This window comes from Macaca nemestrina, chromosome 1, assembly GCF_043159975.1.
Source record: "Macaca nemestrina isolate mMacNem1 chromosome 1, mMacNem.hap1, whole genome shotgun sequence".
Classification (NCBI taxonomy): domain Eukaryota; kingdom Metazoa; phylum Chordata; class Mammalia; order Primates; family Cercopithecidae; genus Macaca; species Macaca nemestrina.
The window spans coordinates 171,056,749-171,070,831 of NC_092125.1; the positions used below are offsets into that span (position 1 = coordinate 171,056,749).

A 14,083-nucleotide genomic window follows, 5' to 3' on the forward strand; every position below is an offset into this window, starting at 1 on the left:
GCAGTTATACTGATAATAAGGTCCCTGCCCTCATGTTTTGGTTGTATTAGAGGAGAAATAAAAATAAGAAGTAATACATAAATGAACAAGATAATTATAGATTCTATAAGAGTTCTGAATGAAGTAACAAAGTGGTGTGATGGGGAAAGGGGAAAGGTGAGGCTTTCCTATGTTTGAAAGATGGGAAGTAGCAAGTCATGTCCATGCCCACAAAGCAAAGATAGTAGTAATCCAAATGTGGAGATTTAGGAGTGGGAGTGGCAGAGGGAAGCATGCATGGCATGTTTGTTTTTCTGTATGTTTTGCATGTCTATTTAATTTGAAAATCTCTCATTGACATTTGTGAGCAGATTTTTTTGAGTTTTTTTCTTTTATTATTTTTTATTTTTTAATGTAGATTAATTTTTTAAAAAACTTTTAGGTTTGGGGACACATGTGAAGGTTTATTAGGTAAACTCGTGTTATAGGGATTAGTTGTATGGATTATTTCATCACTCAAGTATTAAACCCAGTACCCAATAGTTACCTTTTCTGCTCCTCTCTCCCTCCCCCACCCTCCCTTCTCAAGTAGACCCCTGTGTCTGTTGTTTCCTTCTTTGTGTTTGTAAGTTCTTATCGTTTGGCTCCAACTTACAAGTGAGAACATGCGGTATTTGGTTTTCTCTTCCTGCATTAGTTTGCTAAGGATAATGGCCCCCAGCTCCATCCATGTTTTTGCAAGACATGATCTTGTTGTTTTTTATGGCTGCATGGTATTCCCTGTGTACATGTACCACATTTACTTTATTTCTTTATCCAGTCCGTCATTGATGGGCATTTAGGTTGATTCCATGTCTTTGCTATTGTGAATGGTGCTGCAGTGAACATTCATGTGCATCTGTCTTTATGGTAGCCTGATTTATATTCCTCTGGGTATATACACAGTAATGGGATTGCTGGGTCGAATGGGAGTTTTGCTCTTTGAGGAATCACCATACTGCTTTCTACAATGGTTAAACTAACTTAGACTCCCAACAACAGTGTATGAGTGTTCCCTTTTCTCCACAACCTCACCAGCATCTGTTGTTATTTTTTTACTTTTTGGTAATAACCATTCTGACTGGTGTGAGATGGTATCTTATTGCGGTTTTGAATTGCATTTCTCTCATGATCAGTGATGTTGAGCTTTTTTTCATATGCTTGTTGGCTGCATGTGTGTCTTCTTTTGAGAAGTTTCTGTTCATGTACTTTGTGGACAGATTCTTTAATCCCAGGCCCTTTTCTGGCTGCAATATGATTCTGTGTTCACAGCATCGATCATACTACATTATTATCATTATTTGCTTGTCTGATTTCCCCTCTAGACCATGAGTTCTCTGAAGTTAAGGACTTCATTTTTTATCTCCATATTCTCAGTATCTATCACACTGTGGATACTCAATAAACGTTACAATGAGGAATTATAGACATACTTCAGGTTAACATATTATCATGTGCTTTGCATTCTGTTCTATTCCACCATCTCCTCAGGAATCTTACATTCTTGTTCTAGTATATGCAGACTCTGTCTCAACTAAATTGTTTTCACAAGGATGTAATCAAGATCAACCCTTTCTTATTTTAAAAGACTTCCAAAATTCTCATATTCTGTCTCCAATTATTACATTATCTTTTTCCCCTTCACAGCTACTTTTAAGAATTTCATTTTATTTTATTACCTCCTTTTTACTCCTGAACCTACTTTTATCTGTTTGCAGCCTGAGATTATCAGTGACTTTCATTTTGCTAAACCCTGTTGAATTTTTTCAGTACTTACCTAACTCTTGAGTAGCGTTTAATATTTAATTATTTCATTTTTCTTATATTTTCTTGCTTTGGTTTCCATGTCATTGTACTCTCATAGTTTTCTTTCTTCTATATGGGTGCCTTTCCGGTCTTCTTTGCAGACTTGTCTGTCTCTGTCTAAACATAGAATCTTGGAATTCCTTAAGATGCCTTTCTTAGAACAACACAGATGAGTAATTAAGTGATATACTTTTAATCCGTTCATAGCTGGTGTCCTTGAGAATAACTCTCAGCTTGGGAAAAATTATGTATAGATGCAAGACAGAAAAGATTAAGTAAAAACCTTGTAGTCCTGAATTTGAATTGGAAATATCAGTATGAAGTCAGGATACTTTTTTTTTGTTAGAAGCATTTCCCCCCAGCTCTTTATAACTGAAATCGTCTAGAAACAGTGACCAATCCACAATGAATGCTCACATTGTGGTTTGAAAAAAAAATGTTTCTTAAGAAAACTACAGCTTCTTGGTAAAATCACTGCCTCCAGGTCTGGGGAAAAAAAAATAAGAAGAGTCTGGAACATCTTGTCATAACAGATAATTGTCACAGACTACTACAATTGAATCAAAAACCAGCTTGCATTGTTTTTTTCATTTGCCAAAGATGGGACAATTTAATCATCTATAAGAATAATAACTATAATATACTGAGATTCATCAAATATGTTTCATCCGTGAGTTTATAAATGATGCTAAAAAATAAGATATAATTGATCCTTTTTGGAGGATTGTAGTACACCAATGTATTATTTTGCAAACTGGCAGATAATGGAAAAGAATCAAGCATTTATTCCTGCCTCTCATATAGTGGTTCACTGGCAAAGCAAATAGATGAGGGAAAGCACTCTTCATAAGTGTGCTCCAGATGCAAAATTAAAAAGAAATGATAGAATATTACCGTTTGGCAACCTGAATGAATTAATGGATTTAGGCGGTCTGGGCACTATGGCTTGTGCCTGTAATCTCAGCATTTTGGGAGGCCAAGATGGGAGAATCACTTGAGCCCAGGAGTTTAAGACCAGCCTGATCAACATAGTGAGACCCCATCTCTACAAAAAATAGAAAAATTAGCCCAGTGTGATGACACGTGCCTGTAGTCCCAGCTACTTAGGAGGCTGAGGCGGAAGGATCACTTTAGGCCAGGAGTTCAAGGCTGCAGTGAGGTATGATCACACCACTGCTCTTCAGCCTGAGCGACAGAGTGAGACTTTGTCTCTTAAAAAAAATAATAAATTTTAAAAATTTAAAAAAATGGATGTAGGCATTGATCATCATTGTTGACTAATTTCACAAAAGGAAGCAACCAAATATTTCCTGAAAAAATAACACAGTATCCTTTATAAAGTGATCTTCCTGAAAAAAATTCTAACCTCAATGTGACTAAGGCTCTGAATTCAACTCTCAATTTACAAAAACCACAGTAGAATATCTCAAATGACACTACAGGGGTGCAATCAGTAAAATCTAGGCTCTGGAAAATCTACACAGAAATAATTCACTTTCTTCAACAAGTAAATCACAAGGCTAGAAAAGATGGGGGATCTTATAAATGAAAAGACATCCCCATAGACAGCTAGGTACCTATTTTTTCCTCCTATAGGGCTTTTGCATGCCTGTCTTGTAACACTGTTGTTTTGAAGTGGTCTGTGTATAGGCATTTTTATCCCTTTATACTATGTTCCTGAAGACCAGGGAGTGACTTCTTAATCTTACTATTTATTTTTCTAGTGCCCACCACAATGCCTGACATTTATTGAAGCAATCAGTAAATGTTTTCTTTATACATTTTACTTGATGATTTCAGTGGTTGGTCAGTCACAGTCAACTTTGATCTTAAGTTCTTTAGACTAGCAAGCTAACCAGTCATAACAGTTCCATATTTGCCTTCTATACTTTTTGACTATTTTGAGCACAACTGATTCTTCTCCATTTTTTTAGTACTTCTAGATGGTGTGCTTATTGTCAAAGACATTCCATCCTCTAGCATGGAAATTACTTTATTGCTTTTTCTAGTTGTAAAGATCATATATTTTCACTGTAAAATTTTAAATAAAGTATAAAAATGAAAACCATTACTATTAACTAAAACACACTCAAGCCATCATTATTATTTTTTAGAAATATGATTTTATCCATTCTCTCTCTCTGCCTTCCCCCACACCCCCATACAGAGTTTTCCACAAATGGGGTAATGCCACTACACATCTGCTCTGGAACCTGCTTCTCCCCCACCCTGTGTCCCATTCAATATGCTAGGTGTCTCTTTCCACATCAGTAAATATGGCCGTACATTGTCAGTTTGAGGACACATGATATTCCTTCTTATTAATATATGTTAACCAACTCAGTACTGATGAACATTGTGTTTCTTTGTAATTTTGTGTAATCATTCTCTTATAGAACACAATCATTTGTACATGTGTGCAGTTTTCTTCTCAGGTTAGAGGTGTGTTTGTTGGGTCAAAGTATTGTGTTCGTTTAAAATTTCTATATTGCCCTACCACTCTTCAGGAAATTTAGACCTGTTTTCATTGCCCCAGCAGTTGATTAGCAAGGTTCTATTATACTCAACGTCTTGTTCATTGGCTGTAAGCACTAGTCTTCAGGTAAAGTAGCTCTTAATTCTTTTTTTTTTTTTTTAAGCTCTTTGGTGTCTTTTCTTGAATTATTTCTCTTCTGTGTGTTGGCAGCGAGGACTATTAAAGTTTGTCTGTGATAGCGATCATAAGCTGGACAAGAATTCAAACAAATGCAAATTAGGATGTTATTGTCTTGTAGTAACTACCTGACTCTATTATACCCATCATATTGTAATGCATTTTTGAAAAATAATGTGGAATATTATACCTCTTAAATTCTTAATCACATTTATACAAAAGCCACATTTATAAATGTCATCATATTTATACGTGCTTGGAGGAACTAAGATAATATTATAACTATTTTTTAACTTAATAATGTTTCATTCCATATTCATTTATTCCATAAGCCTCTTGTAGAGTGAAGATATTGAGTTTTGAGGTCTGACTGACCTGTACTCTGATTTCAGCTTTGTCATTTACTTGGTTGTATATGAAAATCAATTAACTTTTCTGAATCTCAGTTTATCTGCAAAATTGGGACATGTTTGCTGTGTATTTGAATGATTGCTCTCAAAAGAAAATAAAACATCACATGTTAAATAGTTAGCATAATGGCTAGCCAATATCTGTAATTTCAGCATTTGCTCACTTATTTTGTGGTATTTTGTGAGTGATACATAGTGTTTTTTAGATTTGTATTTACTATCTTCTATGCTGTTGCTTTCACAGGAATCTTCTCTACATATACCCTCAGAGTCTTAATTTTGCCAATCGTCAAGGTTCTGCTAGAAATATAACAGTGAAAGTCCAGTTTATGTATGGAGAGGATCCAAGCAATGCCATGCCGGTAAGAAATGTTCATTTACTTTTCTAATTTTTTGTATACAGTTCAAATAGACTTTTTTCTTTCTTTTTGGTTGGCAGCTCCAACATGGAAATTAATGTGATCTTTCAAACCAAATTTCTAACTGCATTACTTTCTGTACAAAGATAGTAATGACATTACTTAAAGACTAACTTATTTTTGAAGACTTGGTATATGTTAGGCACTCCTAGAAATACAAAGATGAATAAGACTTGTAATACAGAGGATATAAAATGAATACATATAAATCTAAGATAGTAGTTTTCAAAAGAGAGTTAGATCAGTATCACCTAGAGAACTGTATCAAAGTAGAGATACCTTTTCTGTACTTTTGACATCTATGATTCTTATTCTCCTCAACTCCCTTTAGAATGTAAGGCCAACTAGGGGAGGTGGGAAGTGATGTGTGGTATATGAGGCTGCGTTATAGTTTGAAAATGCTCCGCAGGTAATTTAGTATGTATGGCTTTCCCACCTTGGTGACAAACTCTGGCATTAGTTCTCAATCTTGGCTGCACATTAGATTCACCTGGGGAGCTTTTCAAAAATACCAGTGCTCAGGCTGAATCTCATTTAAATTAAATCGTAATCTCTGGGATTGAACCAGGTTTCAGTATTTTTAAGTCTCACCAGGGATTACATTTTGCAGACAATGTTGAGGATCAAGCTATGTGCTAATTATTAGAAGATTGATATAGGGATTCAAAGGAATAGGTAGGTATTCAGAGGTGGGAGAGAATGCCTTACTAAGAAGCATCTCATGGAAGAGGTACTTTTGTGCTGAAATCAAAGGTCATTAAAATGTTAATAGCAGTGTGTTTGGAGAGTGGGGAGAGGAAAGCATTTCAAGTTGGGGAATGCCCATGAACCGTAATGACAGTGGTTAGTTGCCAGTGAACCAGAGCACTGGAAGAAAAATCAGAAATAGTAGATTGAAACCAGACGAGAGATTCTTGACTGTCTAAATTGTCATTCAGGATTTGTGGGACACTAATAAATGCAAGTTTCATGAGAGTGAATTTTTGGCTCAGCCGAAAATACGCTATTGCTATAGATGCTCAACCTCTGAGAACCCTAGTGGGATGAAAATGAGCTAAGAATAGGTGCATTGTTAATAGTCTTATTTTATCCTTCCATGTCCATATTTTAATGAAGTTCTTCTGGTTTTCCACATACTAGGCAAGATACGTTTTCTTCTACCCTGTTGCCTCGGTTACATCAACATTTGTATATCTCCTTGACAATAGTGAGCACAAATTATTCATCTTTGTATTCTCCTATGGCATTTTTTTCAGTTTATTGCCTATAATACATACTGAATAAATATTTGTTGAATAATTGTAGAACTTATTTTTGAGGTTTGGAATTCACATTTCATGTTTTATACTAGTTTATTTCTGCTGAAGGAATGAATGTACTATGATGGTTGATGAAAAGATACTAGATTGTGAAAATAGATGCTTGGTCAGCCTATGTGTGAGTTGCCATATAAATTTGAGCATATGACAAATGTAGTATATGTAGAATAATCTGCTTTTATTGTTTACCTAACAAACTCTTTCTTGTCTTATCATATATGTGGCCTCCTCTACAGAGCCCCAGCTGCACCTATCCTATACTGGCAGTTAGACCACTCCCTCTTTGGTGCTACCATAGCATCTTCTCACTTCTTTCGTGGGACTTTATCACTTTATAATTCTATATTTATTTCTTAATCTCGCCCATTAGATTGTGAGCTCCTTGAGAGCAGGGACGATGTCTTACTCATATCTATATCTTGACTCCTATCACATTTTTGGATAAATAATTAATGCTCAGTCTATATTGCTGAATGATTAAAAATACATGTCAGATGGTCAAAAAAGGAACACTGTCTGCTTTATGTCATTCATATTATTAAAGTAAACAAGTTTTGTGAAAAGTGATAGCATCTCAGAGGGAAATAAAGGTTTTTACTTGTGTGTTATTAGTCATATGAAAATACAATGTTTTTATGTGTGAAGTGGCTGATTTGAAAGAGTATATAAACATAGACATACTGTGTTTGCTTTTTTTTTTAAAAAGGACTGTTTAAATGGATCCTAAGATAACTTTTTGATAATGTAATATTGACATGATAAAATTGTGAACTTCATAATTCTGGCACAGGAACAATTTATGAAAACATACTAAGGTATTTGTAAATTGAGGAAATTATATATATGTTAGGAAAGTCATAATTATTACACTTGTATATACCCTTAAAATAACAGAGCCTGCTTGAAATGTTGCAAAAAGAAACAGAAATACCTGCTAATATGCCTTTCTAATTAAGGATGATGCCAATTAATCTCTTTATATAAATAATAAACTTGGAGTTGTTTTACCAGTTGTGTTGATGGAAGTGTGCTGACATGTTCACACATCTATTCATGCATGTGTAAAGATGGCTATACAGACTTTAAAAGTTTAATCTCTGGCTAGATAACACTGCAAGTGTGTCTCACCTAGGAATTATTGCTATAACCTTGATGTTGAGCTATTTATCTAATCAGCTGCTCTAATTAACCACAGTATTCCTGTTATTACTCCAGAATTCAAGAGACAGATATACAAGGCTAAATTACTTTACCTATAAACTTACTCCAAAAGTAATATTGTATTCTTTTTAACATGGTGGATTAAAAAATATATGTATGCAAAAATATAAGAATGGAGCTCCTCCTCTATTGTAGAGTAGCTTGAAGGAAATATTAGAAGCAAAGGATACATAGCTTGACCTAAAATAGGATTTCTGATATCATATATAATTTATATTTGACTTTCAGAATAACTCTGCTGTTTTAGTGTTGAAGCCAACAATTTGTATAGTAGGTTTATGCCACTATTTATATTTCTTATATAAGTTCCAAATAATATGCTACATCTGATTAAAAGTGAATTCTTCACCTTCTTTAAGAAAAAGGAAAGAAATGTATCTAATTTCCAGTAGATATAAATAAAATTGATAGAAACTTTCAAAATGTTTGAATGTCAGATGGGTCTGTTGTTGAAAAGAAACTTATAGTTAAGCAATTGAACTTTTTGATGAACGTCAGTAGGCACATTGTTCTTCATTGGGCTGATTTTGCCCATTTTTCTCAAATAGTTATTAAATCAGACAAATTCTTACATAGGTATGAAACATCCAGCATTTACTACAACAAAGTTTCAACATGCTGTTATTTGTTTCAGGTAATCTTTGGTAAATCTAGCTGTTCAGAATTTTCAAAGGAAGCCTATACAGCCGTAGTATATCATAACAGGTACTGAATTCAAATATTTCTTTCAAAGTTACTCACTTCTCAGTGGCATTGTTAGCACTCACATTAGTGTGTTTACCAAATGCCTTGCTGCACTAAATGTGCCAAATTCAAGGCTGACATCAGAGTTATAATTTTCAACCTGTGGATGCACAGCCATTCTCTGTTGACATCTCAAATATGACTTTGTACACCAACATCTTTTCTATCGAATTCTCTGATCCTTTCATTTTTATTATATTGTTATTGATTATCATTGTGGCCTCTGGTCCTTTGGTCTTTCCCAGTTATTTCCACCTGATACTTTGTAGTAACTTAACCCTTTACTAAACTTGAACACATTAGTCAGTTAAATTGGTGATGCTACCAGTATCCATTAATTCTTTGATGTAGCGACTTGCCATTTTTCTTCCTTGAGAAATTGCTAACTTTGGATAACCTTTAATTTCTGCTTTCTTTTTTGGGGGGATTATTGAATACTATTGGAGAAAAATCACAAAATTGTATTAATCAGGACTATCACAAATTGATGTTGTTGTATCATATGATAGGGCTATAGTAATTCATTTTATCTCTTTTTTTGGCCTCAGCTCTTTTGTAATCTTATTTTTTTTTTAACACTTTGCCCTCATTTAGCAATAGCTACAGCAGTTTCTTCTAGCTCCTACTTCTTTTCTGTGTGCTTTACTCTCAGCATTCCTGTTTATTAAGACCATCCAACTTGAGATGGTCCATCAGCTTCTCTACTCTTCATCTCAAATTCTCTATGCTGATTTGCCTTTCCTTCTGTTTCGTGGGAAATGATGGCCTACTCCCTGGTAAATGTGAATCTTTTCACCCCTGCTTTCAAATGATCCTTTTGACCTCTTTCAGAATATAAGTCAATCATTTATTCTGTTTCTTGCAGCATTAGTCTTCTGCTTCATTGGCTCTGTCTCTTATTCTCAAAAAGAAGCTTCTGTTTTCCATACTTACAAACACAACAATCCTTTCTCAGTGCTGTTGTATAGTATGTATTTTCCTTGCCCTTCTTAAAACTTGCCTCTTATCTTTATGTTATGGCCTTGTCTTGGACTTCCTTCTACCTCTTTGAACACTTACTTTTTTTTTCTGTAGTATTCTTTTTCCCGTAAGTGTAAGGCATTCCACACAGAACACTAAAGTTTTGCCCTTAACTCTCATTCTTAATATATTGTTTTCTTGAATAATCGTACATGTATCTCTCAGAGTTACATTCAGTGAAAATGCTACTGCCTTAATGTTTATGTGGATTGTTTCCAATTCTGTTTTTAGTCATACCTTCATTTTGAAGTACAGATACATATTTTTAGTGGCCTATTGTACATGCTCATTTGGATGCCCTGCTGTCTTCTCTGTGTTCGTGTATCTATCCCTGACTCTTGTCCTGACCCTATGTCTTTCTTACTCTCCATTTTTATTAATGGTACCACCATTTTTCCAGATACTCTGGCTCAAAATTTAAGACATCTTTGTCTTTCCTCTTTAATATTCAATCATCTGTTAAGTCTTGCTGATTTCCTTTCTGCTTTATTACTAAACATCCTGTGCTGTCCTGTTTCTGGGCCATTCTTGGGTTTTTTTTTCTATTATAATATCAAATCCCTTTATTTATTGAACTCCTACTCATTCTTCAAGGTCCATATCAAATATTACCTCCTAAGTTATAATTTCCTGATCTCTAACTTGAAGTAATCTGTTCAGCTCTGTTCTTGAAGCACATAACCCTATATGCTGTATACCAGGGGTTGGCAAACATTTTCTACAAAGGACTGGATGGTATATATTTTAGGCCTGTGGTTATATGGTCTCTCTTGCAGCCATTCATCTATGCCATTATAGTGCAAAAACAGCCATAGACAGTAAGAAATGTTACAAGTAAATGGATATAGCTGTGTTTCAATAAAGCTTTATTTATGGACATTGAAATTTGAATTTCATATAATTTTCACATATTGTGAAATATTATTATTCTTTTTTACCCCCAATTAAAAATGTAAAAACCATTCTTAGTTTGCAGGCTATACAAAACCAGGCAGTGAACTATTTTTAGCTCATAGGCCATAGTTTGCCAACCCCTGTTTTATAGCATAGCTATTGATATATGTGTGTCTTATTTATATTCCTACTAAGTTGCATACTTTTTGAGGGTAGTTGTTTTTTAATGTTCGTCTTTAAAACCACTACAAAGGTAACGCAATGTTTAGCCAAAGGTGGGCAATTAAACCTACTTATTGAATGAATAACTCTCTTAGATGTTTAATTTTCAACAAAAGTCTTCACATGATGTGATTTTTAGGACAGAAGTGAACTAAAACACTGAATACCAGGAAATGTATTGATAAAGAAGATAGTAATTTCTAAAAATTATCCCATTTTATTACTAGGTCTTTTTTGTTGTTGTTTGCAGCATCAGTGGAATTAAAATGACTATGCCATCTGACATTGTTGGTAAACTCAACTTTCTCATAATTCAGTGGTGATTGGTGGGATTAGTAATAAGATGCCTAGTGTCTTTTTTTTTTTTTTTCACCAAAGTCATCAAGTTCTCAGATGGCTAACATTAGCTATCTTTCTTGTTTATTATCAAAAGCCTTGTTCTACTTAATATTCCTGTGTTCAAGTCTGTACCTGTTAATGTTTTTGAGGCTTATTTGAGATGGAAGGATATTTGACCTATTAACATCTAAGGAAGAAAACCTGATTGATGGGACAGACCTCGCTTTAAGGATAGTTGGAGCAATATGGTTTGGTTGCGTTTTTGTTGAATATAATTCTGAGAGATACTCATTGAATATGGAAGGTTGGAATGCTAAGGTTTTATCCCTTTTTGTTATGAATAGCAGCCATGCTTTTCTATAAAAGTGCCCTCTTGGGATTATTCTCAGTGAATATTGAGAAGAAAGTGTCATTGGTTTGATCAAACAAGATATTTGTTGTATTCTTAAGAGTCTGGAAGCGCTTCTAAACTAAGACAAATGCAGTTTGTGGGCGTTTCCTGATTTTACTGGGTTTTTTGTTTATTTTAGCAGTCAATTATAGTCCATATTTTGGTAACTTTTTTTATTTCTTCAACGAAATGGTTGATATAAGACAGTCTATAGAGCAAAACTAGATCTTTTTTTAAAAAATATTTTATTTTATTTATTTTTTGTCTCATTCTGTCACCTAGGCCGGAGTGCAGTGGCAGGATCATAGCTCACTGCCGCCTTGAACTCCTGGACTCAAGTGATCCTCTCATCTCAGCCTCCCAAGTAGCTAGGACTTTTTAAAATTTATTTATTTATTTTTATTTTTTGTAGAGATGAGTCTGGCTATGTTGTGTAGACTGGTCTCAAACTCCTGACTCCAAGTAATCCTGACGCCACAGCCTCCCAAAGTGCTGGAATTATAGGTGTGAGTCACTACACCTGGCCTCCAGTGTGATAGTTTGATATTAAGTTGTCTAAAGATGCCTTTTTACCACTTTTTTTTACAAATTAGTTTTTTTACACATTAGTTTTAATATGAAAGCATACTCCTATGTAGGGAAAATGTTTTATGAATTGTTTATCAGAATTGGCTCATAAATATAGAACTCCCTACCTTAGTGTCTTTTTTTTTTTTTTTTTTTTTTTTTGAGACAGAGTTTCCCTGTGTCGCCCAGGCTAGAGTGCAGTGGTGTGATCTCAGCTCACTGCAAGCTCTGCCTCCCGGGTTCACGCCATTCTCCTGCCTCAGCCTCCCGAGTAGCTGGGACTACAGGCGCCTGCCACCACTCCCGGCTAATGTTTTTTTGTATTTTTAGTAGAGATGGGGTTTCACCGTGTTTGCTAGGATGGTCTTGATCTCCTGACCTCGTGATCCACCTGCCTTGGCCTCCCAAAGTGCTAGGATTACAGTCGTGAGCCACCGTGCCCTGCCAGTGTCCTCTTTTATACAGCTTCCAATCTAATGGAGATCTCAGGATCAAGGTGGTGATTATTAATGAACTTTCAAATAGTAGGATTACTCAGCCTATTAAGAAAAATGGGATGAGAAATTTCAGAAACAGTGGCAGCTCTCTTTTATGGAAGTAGGATTTAGTTATTTAGAGATTGGGGATAAAGAAAAACATTTTGGACTAGAGGAAAAATTAAACATGAATCTTAAAATTTTTAAATTATTCAAATATACAAATACATTATTTATTTTGGACAAGTTACTGACTGTTGTGTTTTTTTGTTTTTTTGTTTTTTGTTTTTTTGTATGAAGGTCTCCTGATTTTCATGAAGAAATCAAGGTTAAGCTTCCTGCTACTTTAACTGACCATCATCACTTGCTTTTTACTTTTTATCATGTTAGTTGTCAACAAAAACAAAATACTCCTCTTGAAACACCAGTTGGATATACAGTAAGTCTTTTTGGTTGACTATTTAGATCAAAGAGCTAAAATAATGGTGATATTTAAGATATAGTTGATATTTCTTGTCAATTTTTGTTTTCTTTCTGGTTTTTCTTTTTTTCTTTTTTTTTTTTTTTGAGATGGAGTCTCGCTCTGTCGCCCAGGCTGGAGTGTAGTGGCATGATCTTGGCTCACTGCAAGCTCCACCTCCCGGGTTCCCACCATTCTCCTACCTCAGCCTCCTGAGTAGCTGTAACTACTGGCACCCACCACCATGCCCAGCTAATTTTTTTGTATTTTTAGTAGAAACGGGGGTTTCACTGTGTTAGCCAGGATGGTCTCCATCTACTGACCTCGTGATCTGCCCGCCTCAGCCTCCCAAAGTGCTGGGATTACAGGTGTGAGCCACCGCACCTGGCCTTCTTTTTCTTTTTTTGTTTTTTTTTAGACAGAGTCTCTGTCTCCCAGGCTGGATTGTGGTGGCGCGATCTTGGCTCACTGCAACCTCCATTTCCTGGGTTCAAGCAGTTCTCCTCTGTCAGCCTCCTGAATAGCTGGGATTACAGGTGCCCTCCACCATGTCCAACTAATTTTTTTGTATTTTCAGTAGAGATGGGGTTTCACCATGCTTGCCAGGTTGGTCTCAAACTCTTGGCTTCAAGTGATCCGCCTGCCTTGGCCTCCCAAAGTGCTAGGATTACAGGCGTGAACCATGGCGCCTGGCCTGTTTCTTGTTATTTGAATATTCCCTGTCTAATTCCCCATAGTTATGAAGTTGCATTGATTAGGAAGAGCCATTATAACAAGAAAATAGCCATTAATGTAATTAGCTAATGTAATTAATTGATTTATTAACAAACATGTATAAACACTTGGGTGTTAGTCCTGATTATTAGGTGTATACCCAATAGTGCAGCATAAATATAATAGGTTCACGGACTCTTCAGCAGATAATGATTTTAATATAAAATGAGTAAAAGAGAATATTGGAGAAAAAATTAAAACCCTTGAGTCTTTTTCAAAATTATGATTTCCAGCCTGGGCAGCATGGCAAAACCCCATCGCTACCAAAAATAAAACAATTAGCTAGGTGTGGTGGTGTGCTCCTGTGATCCCAGCTGCTAGGGAGGCTGAAATGGGAGGATTGCTTGAGC

The 14,083-nt window shown here is 35.3% G+C and overlaps 1 protein-coding gene across 16 annotated transcripts in view; it reads left to right on the top strand.

Annotated features, from left to right (window-relative positions):
• Nucleotides 1-14,083, top strand: part of LOC105495176 (dedicator of cytokinesis 7) — a 234,095-nt gene that overhangs the window by 94,292 nt on the left and 125,720 nt on the right. For 15 of the 16 annotated variants that reach the window (XM_024797039.2, XM_024797040.2, XM_024797041.2 and 12 more), the window contains 3 exons: nt 5,132-5,249; nt 8,481-8,551; nt 12,800-12,938. In XM_024797039.2, coding sequence (XP_024652807.1) covers nt 5,132-5,249; nt 8,481-8,551; nt 12,800-12,938 — 328 coding nt within the window. Of the gene's footprint in view, nt 1-5,131; nt 5,250-6,861; nt 7,633-8,480; nt 8,552-12,799; nt 12,939-14,083 lie in introns of those variants that run through there. The other variant, XM_071092128.1, reaches the window with a different exon arrangement.